The sequence below is a fragment of the Vanellus vanellus genome, assembly GCF_965231255.1.
Source record: "Vanellus vanellus genome assembly, chromosome: 19".
In the NCBI taxonomy this organism is placed as follows: domain Eukaryota; kingdom Metazoa; phylum Chordata; class Aves; order Charadriiformes; family Charadriidae; genus Vanellus; species Vanellus vanellus.
The window spans coordinates 1863231-1876461 of record NC_138924.1 but is presented as its reverse complement, the minus strand read 5'-3'; the positions used below and the strand labels follow the sequence as shown (position 1 = coordinate 1876461).

Genomic DNA, 13231 nt, shown 5'->3' with positions numbered 1-13231 from the left:
AAAATATATATAATGGCATAGTTAACTTCAGAAGCAATATAATTAGTTCTCAGCACACATTAATATAAGGTCATGTAATAATCAAGATTTTAAGAAATCATGATCGCTATTGTTTATTTGTTTCCATAATTATCCCACAGCTCCACCACGGTGCAATACACTGATTTTGTTCTCCCCTCATTTGTGATAGCTAGGATAGGTAAATGTGATGAATTTGGGGTTTTTTTCTTTTGTTTTCATGAAGTCAGTCTTGATTTTTAAGTGGGAGGAAATCATATTCTGTAGTCTGTAGTCTTTGCAACTAAAGACTGAAATCAGGACTAAAATTTCTGCAGAGAAGACACCTTCTGTCTTAAATTGGCCCATCCACTGTAATGCCTGAATATGTAAATTGCAGTTCATTAGTGGAATTCTTCGTATGTATGGTAATCAGACTGTTAACAACTCTGTTACTTAATTGTTAGTTATACTGTAGCTCATTCCTTTTTTTCTTCATCTTAATGTAGGAAGAAGCCCTGTCTAAATGTAGGGGTTTCTTTGGTTTTTGGTTGATTTTTTTTTTTCCCCAAATAGCTGCATTTTGTTATATTAGCTGAATATTTACATTCAAATCATGGGAAAAACTTTAATTTTTTTCAAGTGGATGTTGCTTTTTCCCCAATATCCCTGTGGTAACAATTCATTGTGGATGGAGTTCAGATCCTTGTACAGTGACTAAAGAGATTACTGATGCTTTGTGCGCTGACAGTCAGGTTAGCAGTGTTAGCCAGTTCCAGTTTCCAGCGCGTTACAGATAAGCAGCACAGCACAAGCTCGGTCCTCCAAATACTCCTGTAGATGCCATATCAGAAGTATGTTGCTGATCAGTTTTTCAATAGTGGAAAGGTTTTCCAGTGTAAATAGTCACTGTTCCGTCACATGTTTTGGAGTAAAGTAATGGGGAAGTTGGTGGACAGCAAAAGTTTGAAAATTGAGATGAGAATACGTATATTACTAAGTGGATTATAATGGTCATCCTTTCCTCTTTAAAAAGATTGTCTTCATTGCCTAGGCAATGTTAATGATGAAGAAGTACTGTTTTTCACTTTCTATTGCTTTTATGCATTTTGTTACTCATCGGTGCTTTCTTTCCTGTTATTCTAGACTTCCAATCCTATTGATGTTGCAGCCAGACCTGGAACTGTCCCACATACCCTTCTACAGAAAGATCCACGGGTCTGTACAAAATGTTACCTTTCTCACAAGTAAAACTGTTCTTCCTGAAAACCTTGAATGTTAGAGCTGCTGTGTTCCATATGTCCAAATTAACATCCTAAAACTAAAGCTTAGTCTGAACTGTTTAAGCCAATGAGTACTAGAGGAGTTGTATGAGAACAGTTTAAATCCCGATCCTTACTTCTGTTAACCGTTAGCAAAAGCAAATAGATAACTCTGCAGTGGCAGAGCTCTTTCCATGGTGTCGGCAGGCATCCCCACAAGCCTAGAGGTAAAGGCAGAAGAGTCCAATTCAATGTAGAAATGTAAAAACCTCTTCAAGAATTATGTTTATACTCTGTAATTGTTTTTAATGTGGGTAATGACAGTTATTCCCTTGGTTACTGTATCATTGATTGCACCAGTGAAATACGGATGCACTTTATTGATCGCTTGGCGCCTCTGGATTTTTGAGTTCTAGCGTATGTGAACAGCATTTCTTGTCTCAGCTCTTTGTGTCTCAGCCTTTTTCTGTTCCTTGCGAATGCCCGTGGGTTGTTTGCATGTTTGAATTAATACACATTGTTTGCAATGAGGAACATCGTGCAGTCATGTTTTTAGCAGAACTCTGACAAAAGCAATGGGGTGCTCTCCTTAAAAATCCATGTTGTGGTATGGCTAAACTTTTAACTACAGCAGAGCTATTTTCTTTGGGTTATGCCAAGTTCCAGTACTTTGGTTTGCTCTGAATTGGGGCTGCAGTTGAGGTTTATACCAAAAGGAATCACAGTTTTTCATTTCTGTGTATTCTGTCTAATTGAAAAGACAACTAGAGCCTCCCGGCATTAAGTCATTTAGCTTTATGCTCCCTTTTAACTTGTAGTGTAGTTTCGATTATTTCAAGATGATGTATTGTGCCATCTCTGTGTCTGCAAAGTACCTCTTACACCTATAAATCTCCTTTAGTATTGCATTTCAAAAAAGAAAATCCCAAACAAATGAGAAATACCCAATAAATTAATTTTTTTTCCAACCCTAATTGATGAAATGTGAGCAAAAAAGGAGAGTGAGGAAATAATCTACCAAAAAAAACACAGTCCACATGCAATAATAATGAGAAAATTGGATTTTTTATACAGCCCCTGTTTACCAACATCAGTTGGAGTGTGAAAAATATTTAAGGCAAAGCCCATTTGTGACAGAGAACGCATCAGTCAGCAGGCAGTCAGTAACGGCTACTAGAACGGACAAGTCAAGGGCCTAATGCCATAGCCGCTGAGCAGACACAGTCCCTGCTTTGCGAGGGAACCTCTGAACCACCATTCCAGCTTGTTCCAACCCAGTTCGTGGGATCGAGCTGTGAAGAGGGGCCCTGTCCACGATCCAATCTTCTCGCGAGCCGAGCAGCTTTGAAAGATGAGAACAGAAGTTTGCCCAAAGGATAGATCTTTGATTTTCTTCAGAGTAGTTAACCAGCCATTTTTGTAGCATTAAATCAACAAATTAATGATGATGCCAGAGGACAGAGTGCTGTGTGAGGCTTGTTTAGTTGCTTGTCAACACTTAGGTACAACAGCCATGGGGGATGGGAGACCGGCTCGAATACGGAGGCTAAGGACTAATTATTATCCGAAAGGGCTTCATTTGAAAGTAAAATGATAACATTTTAATTTTGTCTCTTAATGAAGCAATACAAATTTGTTAATTAAAGCAATTGTTTGAGTGACAGGCATGTAACCAAGCTGTCATTTCTTCTTCACAGTTGACAGATCCGTTCAGGCCCATGTTGAGGGTAAGAAATCTTCTTGTGATACAGTTTGTCAAGCTCGTCTCAGTCCCCACCGGGTTAAAGCAGCAGACTAATTATAAAGCAATGCCATGTTTCATCTTGAGTATTTACACCGTGTTTGCTGAGCGGCGTGGTCAGTCCTTTGCGTGCATCTTGTGGTCATTCAAGGAAAATACAGTTTCAAAGTTGGAAGTTTTCTGTTCTTCTCATGTAACCCCCTTGCGTGAATACTAGAGGTTAAATACTGATAATCCGTCTATCACGCTGCCTTACAGGGTTTCCTGAGCCAAATCCTAGAGACCTACCTTGGCAGTGATCCCCTCTCATTTCACTGCAGATGGAAGGATTTTGCTTTTTATTAGTTACTGTGTGTTTTCAGTGTTGTTCGGTATGGTACTTCCTACCCAAGTGTCTTACTGTCAAGTATAGACAGACAATCCACTCCAAGCACAAAATATTTTAGACATAAGGATTAAAAGATCCAGTCTTTCAGTGATCCAAAAGGGTTTTTTTGTTAAATTTTCAATGTGTTCAAGAAGGTCTAGATTTTCATCGAAGCAACCAAGCGAGCTTATTAAATCACTAGCACAGCCAGTTGCTGTGAATAAGCAAAAGGCTTGAGTTTAGGGGAGTATGTGTGTGAGATGGGTTTTAATTTTTTGTGGGTTTAATTGTTGGTTGATATATTCCTAAAAGTAGTAGGCAGAGCATATGCTGCTGTTTGTGAAACATTTAGGTTACCAGTAGCTTGAGGAGCTTCTTGAATTCCTGTGATTTTTTTAAAATCTGCAGGAATCATTAGTTGTGTAGTGAACTACAGGCCCCTAAATAACAAAATTGGAGAAAGTATATCCCGAGTGAGTCTTTTCAGACAAGATTTCCAGATGCCCCGCAAATAGAGTACAAAGTCAACAAGAAAACCCAAATAGCACTCTGGTTCTGTGCTCCCTCTCTCCTCCCCATGACTTAAAAGCATGGTGACAGGAAGGATGCAAAGAGCCTTCCCAAACAGAGTGAATTGACCGACTTCCAATTTTTTCAGTATATTTATGAGCTAAAGTTTTGGAGGTACAGACCAGCAATTTGAGAGAGTCAGATTCATTTTGAAAACCAGAGTGATCTTTTAAAGTGCTTTCATTTTCATCTTTTGGTGGAAAGGCTAGTCTTACAATAGCTGCACTTTTGGAAATGAACTCAATGTCCAGTTGTGAAGCAATCCAGCTGTGCAGGGCAGCTGCTGACCGGGAGACAGTTTCATTGGTTTCAGCAGCACAGGCTGCATTCTCAGCCAGTGGCATCAGAAGATTGCAAGAGCACATAAAACCCGAGCATGGGTTTATTTGGAGAGGAGAGTAACCAGGAGCATTCCTGGATATCCAGATAAACTTCCTAACAAGGGACAAATTCTCTGTGTTTCTGGTTTCCCAAGAGGACGGAGAGTGAAGGCACTGAAGGGGGACCCTCTGCTTTCAGTTGTCTTGGTGTGGGGCATCCCCTAGACCAAAAGAAACTGGGCTAAGGGTTGGCGGGAGTTGCTAGAACTAGAATAAAGCATCACAGGTTTTGAAAGTTACTAATTCACGTTGTATCCCTTTGTTTTTTCCAGAAACCTGGAAAGTGGTGCGCTATGCATGTTCACATCGCCTGGCAGATATACCATCACCAACAGAAAGTCAAGGTCAGTCTTCTGGGCACGCCTGAATTTCAGATAAATTGCACAGTGCGACCCCGTGAGAGGAAGAGTTTGCCTCTCACTGTTAGCAGTTCTATGCCATGGCTAATGCCTTGTTTAAGTTAACCGTATGTTGCATTATAGTGTAACCTTCCGTTTTGTAGTCATGGCATACCAGAGTTAAACATGTAAAGGTAGAGTCTCGAAGTAAGGTCTGTGATGCCGTGGAGCAAGGACACCAGATCTTATGATAACAACCAGTTTGTAGCTAGGAAGAGCTAAATGGGTGTACCTGTGTTGCTTTTTTTATGGCTGAGGACACAAACGTATGGAGATTAATTTTTTTAAGTCTGGAGGCTGGGCACATGTACCCCTTTGTGTTATTAATGTCCACGGACAGAAGAGGGCACAGGAAGATTTCTCCTGCCCCTAAGATGCTTCATCCAGTGTGGCTGCACAGACTCCCATCAGTCTCTTTTTCACAACCCATCTCATAGCTGGAGTTTGGCACCTGTACGTGTCCGGGCTGGTCGGGCAGATGCAGCCCCTCGGATGAAGTAACGTTATCCAGACACTGTCTCATTGCACCAAAGGTAAAGGGGTGGAAGTCTTCTCTTTGTTACACATGCTTTGAGACTTCGGGGTAAGGGCCGCGTCCAGTTTCGGCTGTCCTGAAACAGATGCCAGAGAAAAACAAATCATGTGTTCATTTAATAGTTAGGGTATTTCCAGTCTTACTTTAACTGTATTTTCATTGCACATGGACTCTGCGAAGAAGGTTTATTTCCCTTTATAATATTTTCACTGTACTTGTCACTGAAAAGTTCTGTGTTGCTCCTGAAGTTTTTCAGTAAGTCAGGAAAGGTTGGTGTTCTTTACCGTTCGTACTTGTACTGCAGGAGTCAATAGCTTGTGTTAGAAAGTAGAATTAACGAGGAGTCTGTAGCACTTAGCAGTCTCTGTATGCAATTGAATTGTATAAGGTAGTGCTATAAGAATATGAAGAGGTTGAACAGCTACTAAAACCTGCAGCTAATAGAGTTTAAAAATAACCCTTTTAAACAAGGTTGACAGGTTAATTTGCTGCAGTAGACATATCTCTCTTCTCTGCTTCCTTATGTTTCCCCTGCTAGTGATCTTCATTCATCTTCCCATTATCAAAAAAGACAAGATTATAGACCTAGAGAGTTATATGTCCTTTTTTTTATTTTATTGAAAGGTATTTTCTTGAAATGAAATTATTATTCCCATGCTATCTATGTCCTTCGAATCTTCCTTGATTTGATATTGAGAGAGAGGTCATACTGGTGTATTTATAACTCATAGTAAATGCCATTTTCATACAGCCATTTCTTTTACCTAATACTTTCTATCTTGCATGTTAAAAAACAGGAATAAAGCCCAGAAGTACAGGAAAGGATGTTACTTGACTTTTTGAGGCTGTGCATGATGGTAATTTCAAGAATAATTGAGAAATGTATTTCACTATCTCAGTTCAGTCAAAAAATTAGGTATGGTCTGCAGTCAGTAAGGCGAGTTGGTTTCTGTCCCCGTGGGCTGTCAGACTCCCACAGGGAAACGAAGTCCTCCCCTCTACACGTGACCACGAAGTGTGAAATCTCTGGCTGAAGGCTCCTACAGAATGATTTCTCCTTCTAGCCCAAGGTTGTGAAGGTGCCTTTTCTTCTGCACAAGCTGAAGATGCTGCCTGACCGTAGAGCAGGGAATACAATATATTTACTCAGAGATTTCAGGTTTGCATGCAGTGCCACCAGACTGCTTGCGAAGTATGGAAGAATTGATAACTACCTGGCCTGCTAGTAATTGCTTGCAGAGGGCAACAGCAGACCCTGAAGAAGCAGGCAAGATAGGAAACTATAAAGCACAACCTTCCTGACCCCGGGAAAAATTGCATGCAGCTGTGGATGCTGTTTGCCTGCCTATAGCTCTGCAACCAGACACAGTTCAGACCTGTGTGACCTGTCTGCACACCCAGGGAATTCCTCAGATGAAGCCAGGGTTGCACTCCAGCTCTGAGCACTAAGCAATTTTTACACTCCTCCTTAGACTGACCAGTGCATTGCTGGCCTGGGCTCAAGAGGGAATTTATACTCCAATAATTGGCCCCCTCTCTTTTAGGAAAGGCCTTATGGCCCGATCTAACACGCCATGAAATTAGTGCAGACATTTACATTGATTATAGTGGGCCCTGAGTTAAGGTGTTACACATTTGCTGGACTTGAAACACATTCATAAGGATTGTTATCAAGAGGGGTGCTCTCCTGAACACCAACTGGGGATAAAATAAAGCTGATCCATTTGCTTTGGTGATATTTTAAGGTAAACCAGCGCATTAAAAAATCTTTTAATGCATCCATGATATTCCCGTTCCTCTTCAGACAGGGGATTTTTTCATTATTTAGAATAGCACCGTTCATATGGCTGCAATTAGAGTTTCAGCCAGCTTTTGCTGTTCTGAGTAATGCCTGTCACAGGTTTATAACTTGGTTGTTAAAAAGAAGAATGAAAAGAATTCACAGCATGAAAATCTGGCACGCAGGCTTCAACTGAGGCATTTGTATTTTCTGAACTTTTTTTAATTTATTAAGGCATAACCGTGTTACTTCCTTAAAAGACATGACCGTAACTTGGCCATCTTTTCCATTTCAATATTCTTGCAGGCCATTATCTCAAAATATCGATAAAGCCTTTTTCTTTGCTTTTTTTTTTGGTTTTTTTTTGGTTGTTGTTGTTCTCATAGCTACATAGATATGTTACCAGCACTTGAAAAACAGCTACTAAGCATGCACATTAACTTGGTCATAACTTTATAATATGCATATTTATATCATTGTAATCGTCTGTACTCGGAGCTGGCACAGTATTAAATACTGATTTATAAAGCGTAACATGCTCCAGAATTACTGTTAAGATCCGATGGTTCAGTGTTACACATTTGTAAATCCTTTCAGCTGACCTGCACAATTAATCAGCAATCTGTGTTTAGGGAGTTCTGGCAGCACAGGTAATTGGGAATTTGGTTTTCCTCTTCATTCCGTAAAACTGTGGAAGTAGGGACCACTAAAAGGAGTACATGGCACAAAGAAGAGCCCATCCTTCATCCATTTATCATTTACAATACAGCTACCTCAGCAAATTTGTCTTAAAAAAGAAAGCCTTCTGGTTCTAATACCATGTAAATAAAGACAGCGACATACAGTGCTTTGAATTTGGAGCACAAGCCGTCAAAGTGGGACTTCAGTTCCTTAGACTCAAATACGCTTCATCTGTAATTGATGCGTTTTAGCCCCCAGCTTGCTCAGTTGCAGTCTGAGAGGCACTGACAGATACACTGCATCAAGCGTTTCTAGATTGCAGCTTCACATTTGTATAATTAAGGGTTCTGGTGTCCGTTGAGTTGTCTCTGCCCTCCCTGTCCAGCGAGGGGCTCCTGCGGTGGGCAGAGGGTCAGCTGGCAGCTCTGCCTCTTACAGCTGATGCTTTCACCCAGCTTTTAAGGCCCACCTGGGATCAGCTCCAAACGAATGCTTCTCTTCGGCTTTGTTTTTTATGATGTTAAGACAGACCTGTTCTTACAGCGAAGCAAGTGTCTGAGGCCTCTTCAAAGATCTTTATGTTTGTTCTTAAAGCCAGGTCTGTGCTGAGATGCTTTGCTCCAAAGGGATGGGTGTGAGCATATGTGAAAGCACCACTGAAATTTGCAGGAAATGTGCATTGGGAGCCCAAGATTTTCTCTCACCGCCTTAGATCCCCCTTCCAGGAAAATAGCTGTGCACCTATGCTCGGAGCCCCAAAACCTAATATTCTTGTGAAAACGTCTGTTAGTATGAATAAATTGCTATGCCCGCATCATGCTGCAAGTGTCTTTTACTGCTCTCTTTTAGGACAGTCTCTTCTAAATCCTGTTTTTACATTTCAGAAACAGATGCAGTCTGATCCGCACAAACTGGACTTTGGCCTGAAACCTGAGTTTCTGAGCAGGCCACCAGGCCCCAGCCTTTTTGGAGCCATCCACCACCCCCATGACCTGGCCCGGCCCTCGACTCTCTTCTCCACAGCCAGTGAGTACTGAGAAGTGAAATCTCCTTGTGGCGTGCTCATTAAAATGCTAATCCTTGCCATGTTAAAAGTAAATTTCCCATATGCTTTGGCTTATGAACTCTCTGCAAGACATGCCAGGGGCTATTAGCCTATTTGATAAATATTTTTAAATTATTCTATATGCTTTTAAAAAAGCTCAACCTGCTGGAAATGTCATACAGGTAGTAAATGGAGGAATATTTCTTCACACAGCGGCGTCCGACACATCATGGAGATGACAGGTTGGAAATAACGCTGTATTCTACATGCTCTTTTTTTCCACATTGGAACATTACGCACGCACCCCCGCCGCCCCTTATACTCTGACTGGGAACTTCTATTTAGAAAAGCAGCTGCTGTTTGTGCAGGATCCTGACCTGAGAGCCCCGCTCAGCGTACAGCAATCTCCGCTCGCGTGAGCTGCCATTTAAGAAATGGTAGTCAAGCCCAGAGCAGAGTGAGTCCCTTTCTCAGCTTTTGCTAGGAATTCACCCCTTTTGCTTTGTTTTGGCAGGTGGGGGTCACCCAGCCGGCACCCCTTTTGGCCCACCACCTCACCACAGCAACTTTCTCAACCCAGCTGCTCACTTAGGTAAGTTCTCTCTGCTACTAAGGGTGAATACAAGTCAGAAGTAACATGCATTGACCACTGAGACCATTAAAGGTTACCCACATGGGGAGTCTTGGAGCATCCTGCCTACTTAACCTTTACAAATAGTGCTTTTTAGCCATTACCCAAGTAGCAGTCCTAAATACACATAATAGTATCACCAACAGCGTGTTCTGAAACACTTCTGAAAACAGTCTGGACGTTAGAAGAGCACAGCAACAGGGCTGGTCAGGTTTCACTGTACTCATGTTTATAACCAATCCAAAAACATGCCTTAAGGTTAAGGCTTTGGTTCATAGAGGTGTTTCTTTACCTAACTCATATTAGGTGTCTGCTTTTCCATTGAAGTGAGTGGGAAATATATCCTTAAAATCTTGTGATCTGGCCTTAAATGTGCCTATTAGTGAAAACTAGTGAATACACATTTCAGAACGACCCAGGTTACCAAACGTTCTTATTTCCCTTCTAACTTACTGGCGGTCTAACTTAAGGCGGTCTGCTGCCTACGGGAGCATCGGAGATCAAGACTTGAAATGGGCAATTTATTTTGCATTAGGGAAGGATTTGGGAGGGTCCACAAATTGATCCAGCAGACTCACAATGTAGGTTTATCATTCTGGACTTAGCTGCCTATAGAAAATTGTAGGTTTGGTCTTCCTTTTCTCTGGGCTGGTAGTTTCATCAAATTATTTAGACCTCTCCAAAATAAAGGGCAAAGAGAATTTGCTTCGTATGACTTAGCTATACCCTGTATGCATTAACTACTAAAATAAATTATTCCAATATTTTTCAGTCCATGCTAGTTTTTTGTATAGTATTAGCAATAAAAATCAAGAGTATTACAAAATGTTCAGGTCAGCATGACTTATCAGCATAATAGGACATTTTATTTATATCCCGACTACGGTTTAGGAGACATGGCCTGAAGGTGTTTTGGAGCACAGTTGCCAGAGCTAATAATAAGTCTTGCTAGCCAGGAACGTTTCCTAAGAGAGACCACAGAATTGAATTGGAAGGGAAATAAAAATGGAGATGTTTGCAGGTTTTAAATGAAGTAGCTACTTCTGCAGAAGAACAGGCCTGTATACCGTGTGTATTTTAACATCTTGTTTTTCTTTGAAGAGGAAGGCTTTCTACTAAGATGACCCCGTGCATACTGTCATTGAAAAAAAAATAATGTTTTTTTATGTCCCACCCCCTCACGCTCACTGCTGTGTTGTGGGAGGATGATGTTCAGCTGCTGACGGGCACAGACTGAGCTTTCGTGCAGACGTAATGCAGTTGGGTAACAGGCTACTGCTTTATCATAATTACCAACACACCAGTGAGCTTCAGCTGTTTCCTTTGGTTTGCAGAGCCTTTCAATCGACCGGCTTCCTTCAGCGGTCTCACTGCAGTGGGTAGTAATGCCTTCGGGGGACTCGGGAACCCGACAGTTAGTGAGTAACCTCTTTGTTTATGAATTCTTGTTTGCTGTGTAATTCAGGATATTGAGTGATGGTGACTATTTGCTGTCTTTTTTATCAGTTGCTTAGATCACATATCACTTAGAGATGGGAATTTGAAAAGCGACCTTTTTCTTCTAAATAACAGCATTTTTTAGTCATCAGTAAATTATTTTCTATTAGTTACTTATTAGTGTGGGTTCAACATAGTGCTAAATGTCACCATTACGTTGTTCAGTAAAAAAAAAATAAGAAAAAAAAACATAGAACCTGTGAACCTAATGAGTTTATGAAATTTCTCATGGTTTTGTTGCATGTTCAAAAATAGTTAATGTGTGCAGCATCTTTAGCTGTGGATGGGAACGTTTTTCTTTCCTTTCTCACCAGTAATCCAGGACATGTGCCTGGAAAAGATCACTAACCTGCATTTATTTGTCCAGGATCATCAACATTGCTCTAGATTTGGCCAGTCACAAAAGATCATCCTTTTAAAAAACACTCTTCTCCTCCATACTTCAAATCTGGCATGATTTCGGTCACATATTATTTTACTTTGGTTCAGGATTAAATGCAACAAGTTCCATTATATATAGTCTGTATAATGGTCATTTCCTGACGTCTCCAAAATATTTGGAATAAGGATCATTGTCACTTTTATCTTGCTACCTCATCCCTTGTCAATTTTATCCACAGCATTTCCCTTTCCAATTAAAACAGTGTCAGATGCCTGCCCATTTTTAGGAATGAGACCCTCTAATGAATCTCTGTTAATTTCCTTTCCTTTTCCAGCTCCCAATAATATGTATTCATTTTAACTCTGAGTGCTGTAAAAGTTTTTTTGGTAAGTACCTTCACTAGAGCATACCTTTTTCTTAAACCTTTTTGTTTTCCACTTCACCATTTCAGCACCCAACTCAATGTTCGGCCACAAGGATGGCCCCAGTATGCAGAGCTTTAGCAACCCTCACGAGCCCTGGAACCGACTGCACCGAACTCCTCCTTCGTTCCCGACCCCTCCGCCCTGGCTGAAGCCAGGAGAGCTGGAGCGCAGTTCATCTGCTGCAGCTCATGACAGAGATAGAGATGTAGATAAACGAGACTCATCTGTTAGTAAAGATGACAAAGAAAGGTACGAAAGAACACTTCCAAGAATTGTCTAGTTCAAAGCTTGGGGCTCTGTTCCGCTTTTAACCCTTCCCAGCCTGGCACATAGTTAAACCAGAGCTTCAGTAGAGGGACACCTGGAGAGCTGACACCATGGCTGCCTATGGCACGAGGCACTACGGAAGATGCAGGTTCCTAACTCGGGTGTTTCCTACTGCATCTGTTTCTCTTCTCACTTGCACCGCGCTTCATCAGAAGGAGCTTTGCTGGAGCAGAGTTCAGGCAGTGTCAAGTGAGAACAGAATCAAACCCACACAGTTCTGTCACCTTGTGGGTCATGTTTTCATAGGTCTTTTGAAGACGTAATGCGTAGATAGGTGCCTGACAGAGTGGAAAAAAGATTATAAAGTCCATCAGACACATATCTGCATCTGCACCTTTGAATACTTAAATAACTTTTTTTAATTGGACCTTGACTGCAAAACAAATAACCCTACCTCCCTCCTAAAAAATGGACTGACCAGAGGGACCACTGATAAAGTTGTAAAATTATAGCACTATAAAATGCACTGGGTGTGTCATGTTCCAATACCACAGTAACTTTCAGTGCATGCAGTTCATTGAATCAACCTTAATTCCCCTCCGTAAAAGCCACACATGCATGCACTGCTGTTGCATACCTTCAAGCACAGATTTTATTCAGTGTTTTCCACGGACTAGCATGCTAACATGTCCAGGCTGGGAAGGGTTAATGAAAAGTAAAACCTGGTCATATATTTTTTTTTTTGTCAGGACTGTTCCCATTATACAGTTAACTCAGTAACAATTCCTCTTAACATTTAAGTACCAAATTATAAGAATTTGCCATTCAGCAAGTGTCATGCCTTCCTTGAAAAATGTAGAGAGGCTGATTTCAGCTTTTTCAGTTGTGGCTTAATGGCTTTCCTGTTAAGTTTGCACATTACTTTACTACATAATGGCTATTTGTTTCTAATTTTTTAACATAAAAGAATATTTAGGAGATGTGCTTTTTCTGACTTCTCTGTCACTAACCCAAATATACGCATTAGTAGCCTTTTCTCAAAGAAGTTATGCTAACACATTAGATATTCTAAAAATACATGTAAGAGCTTTTCTATGTTATTGTAAAGTGTGAAGAGCAAGTCAAACTACAGATATTTTCACCTACATTTTCCATTTGGAATATTTTCTGTTTGGTAGCATAGCTTCATTATTTTCATGTCTGGTGTTAATGCTTCAAAATAAATTGCTGTTACAAATTGGGGATTCTGTCCTGAAAAATGCTTAAGCATGTG

The 13231-nt window shown here is 40.8% G+C and overlaps 1 protein-coding gene across 2 annotated transcripts in view; it reads left to right on the top strand.

The window, feature by feature from the left end:
• Positions 1 to 13231, top strand: part of AUTS2 (activator of transcription and developmental regulator AUTS2) — a gene marked incomplete at its 5' end in the record, with an annotated part of 806697 nt that overhangs the window by 788189 nt on the left and 5277 nt on the right. Inside the window, 7 exons of one of the 2 annotated variants that reach the window (XM_082493210.1) lie at positions 1144 to 1215; positions 2957 to 2986; positions 4590 to 4661; positions 8596 to 8737; positions 9271 to 9348; positions 10722 to 10805; positions 11718 to 11940. In XM_082493210.1, coding sequence (XP_082349336.1) covers positions 1144 to 1215; positions 2957 to 2986; positions 4590 to 4661; positions 8596 to 8737; positions 9271 to 9348; positions 10722 to 10805; positions 11718 to 11940 — 701 coding nt within the window. The remainder of the gene's footprint in view (positions 1 to 1143; positions 1216 to 2956; positions 2987 to 4589; positions 4662 to 8595; positions 8738 to 9270; positions 9349 to 10721; positions 10806 to 11717; positions 11941 to 13231) is intronic. The other variant, XM_082493211.1, reaches the window with a different exon arrangement.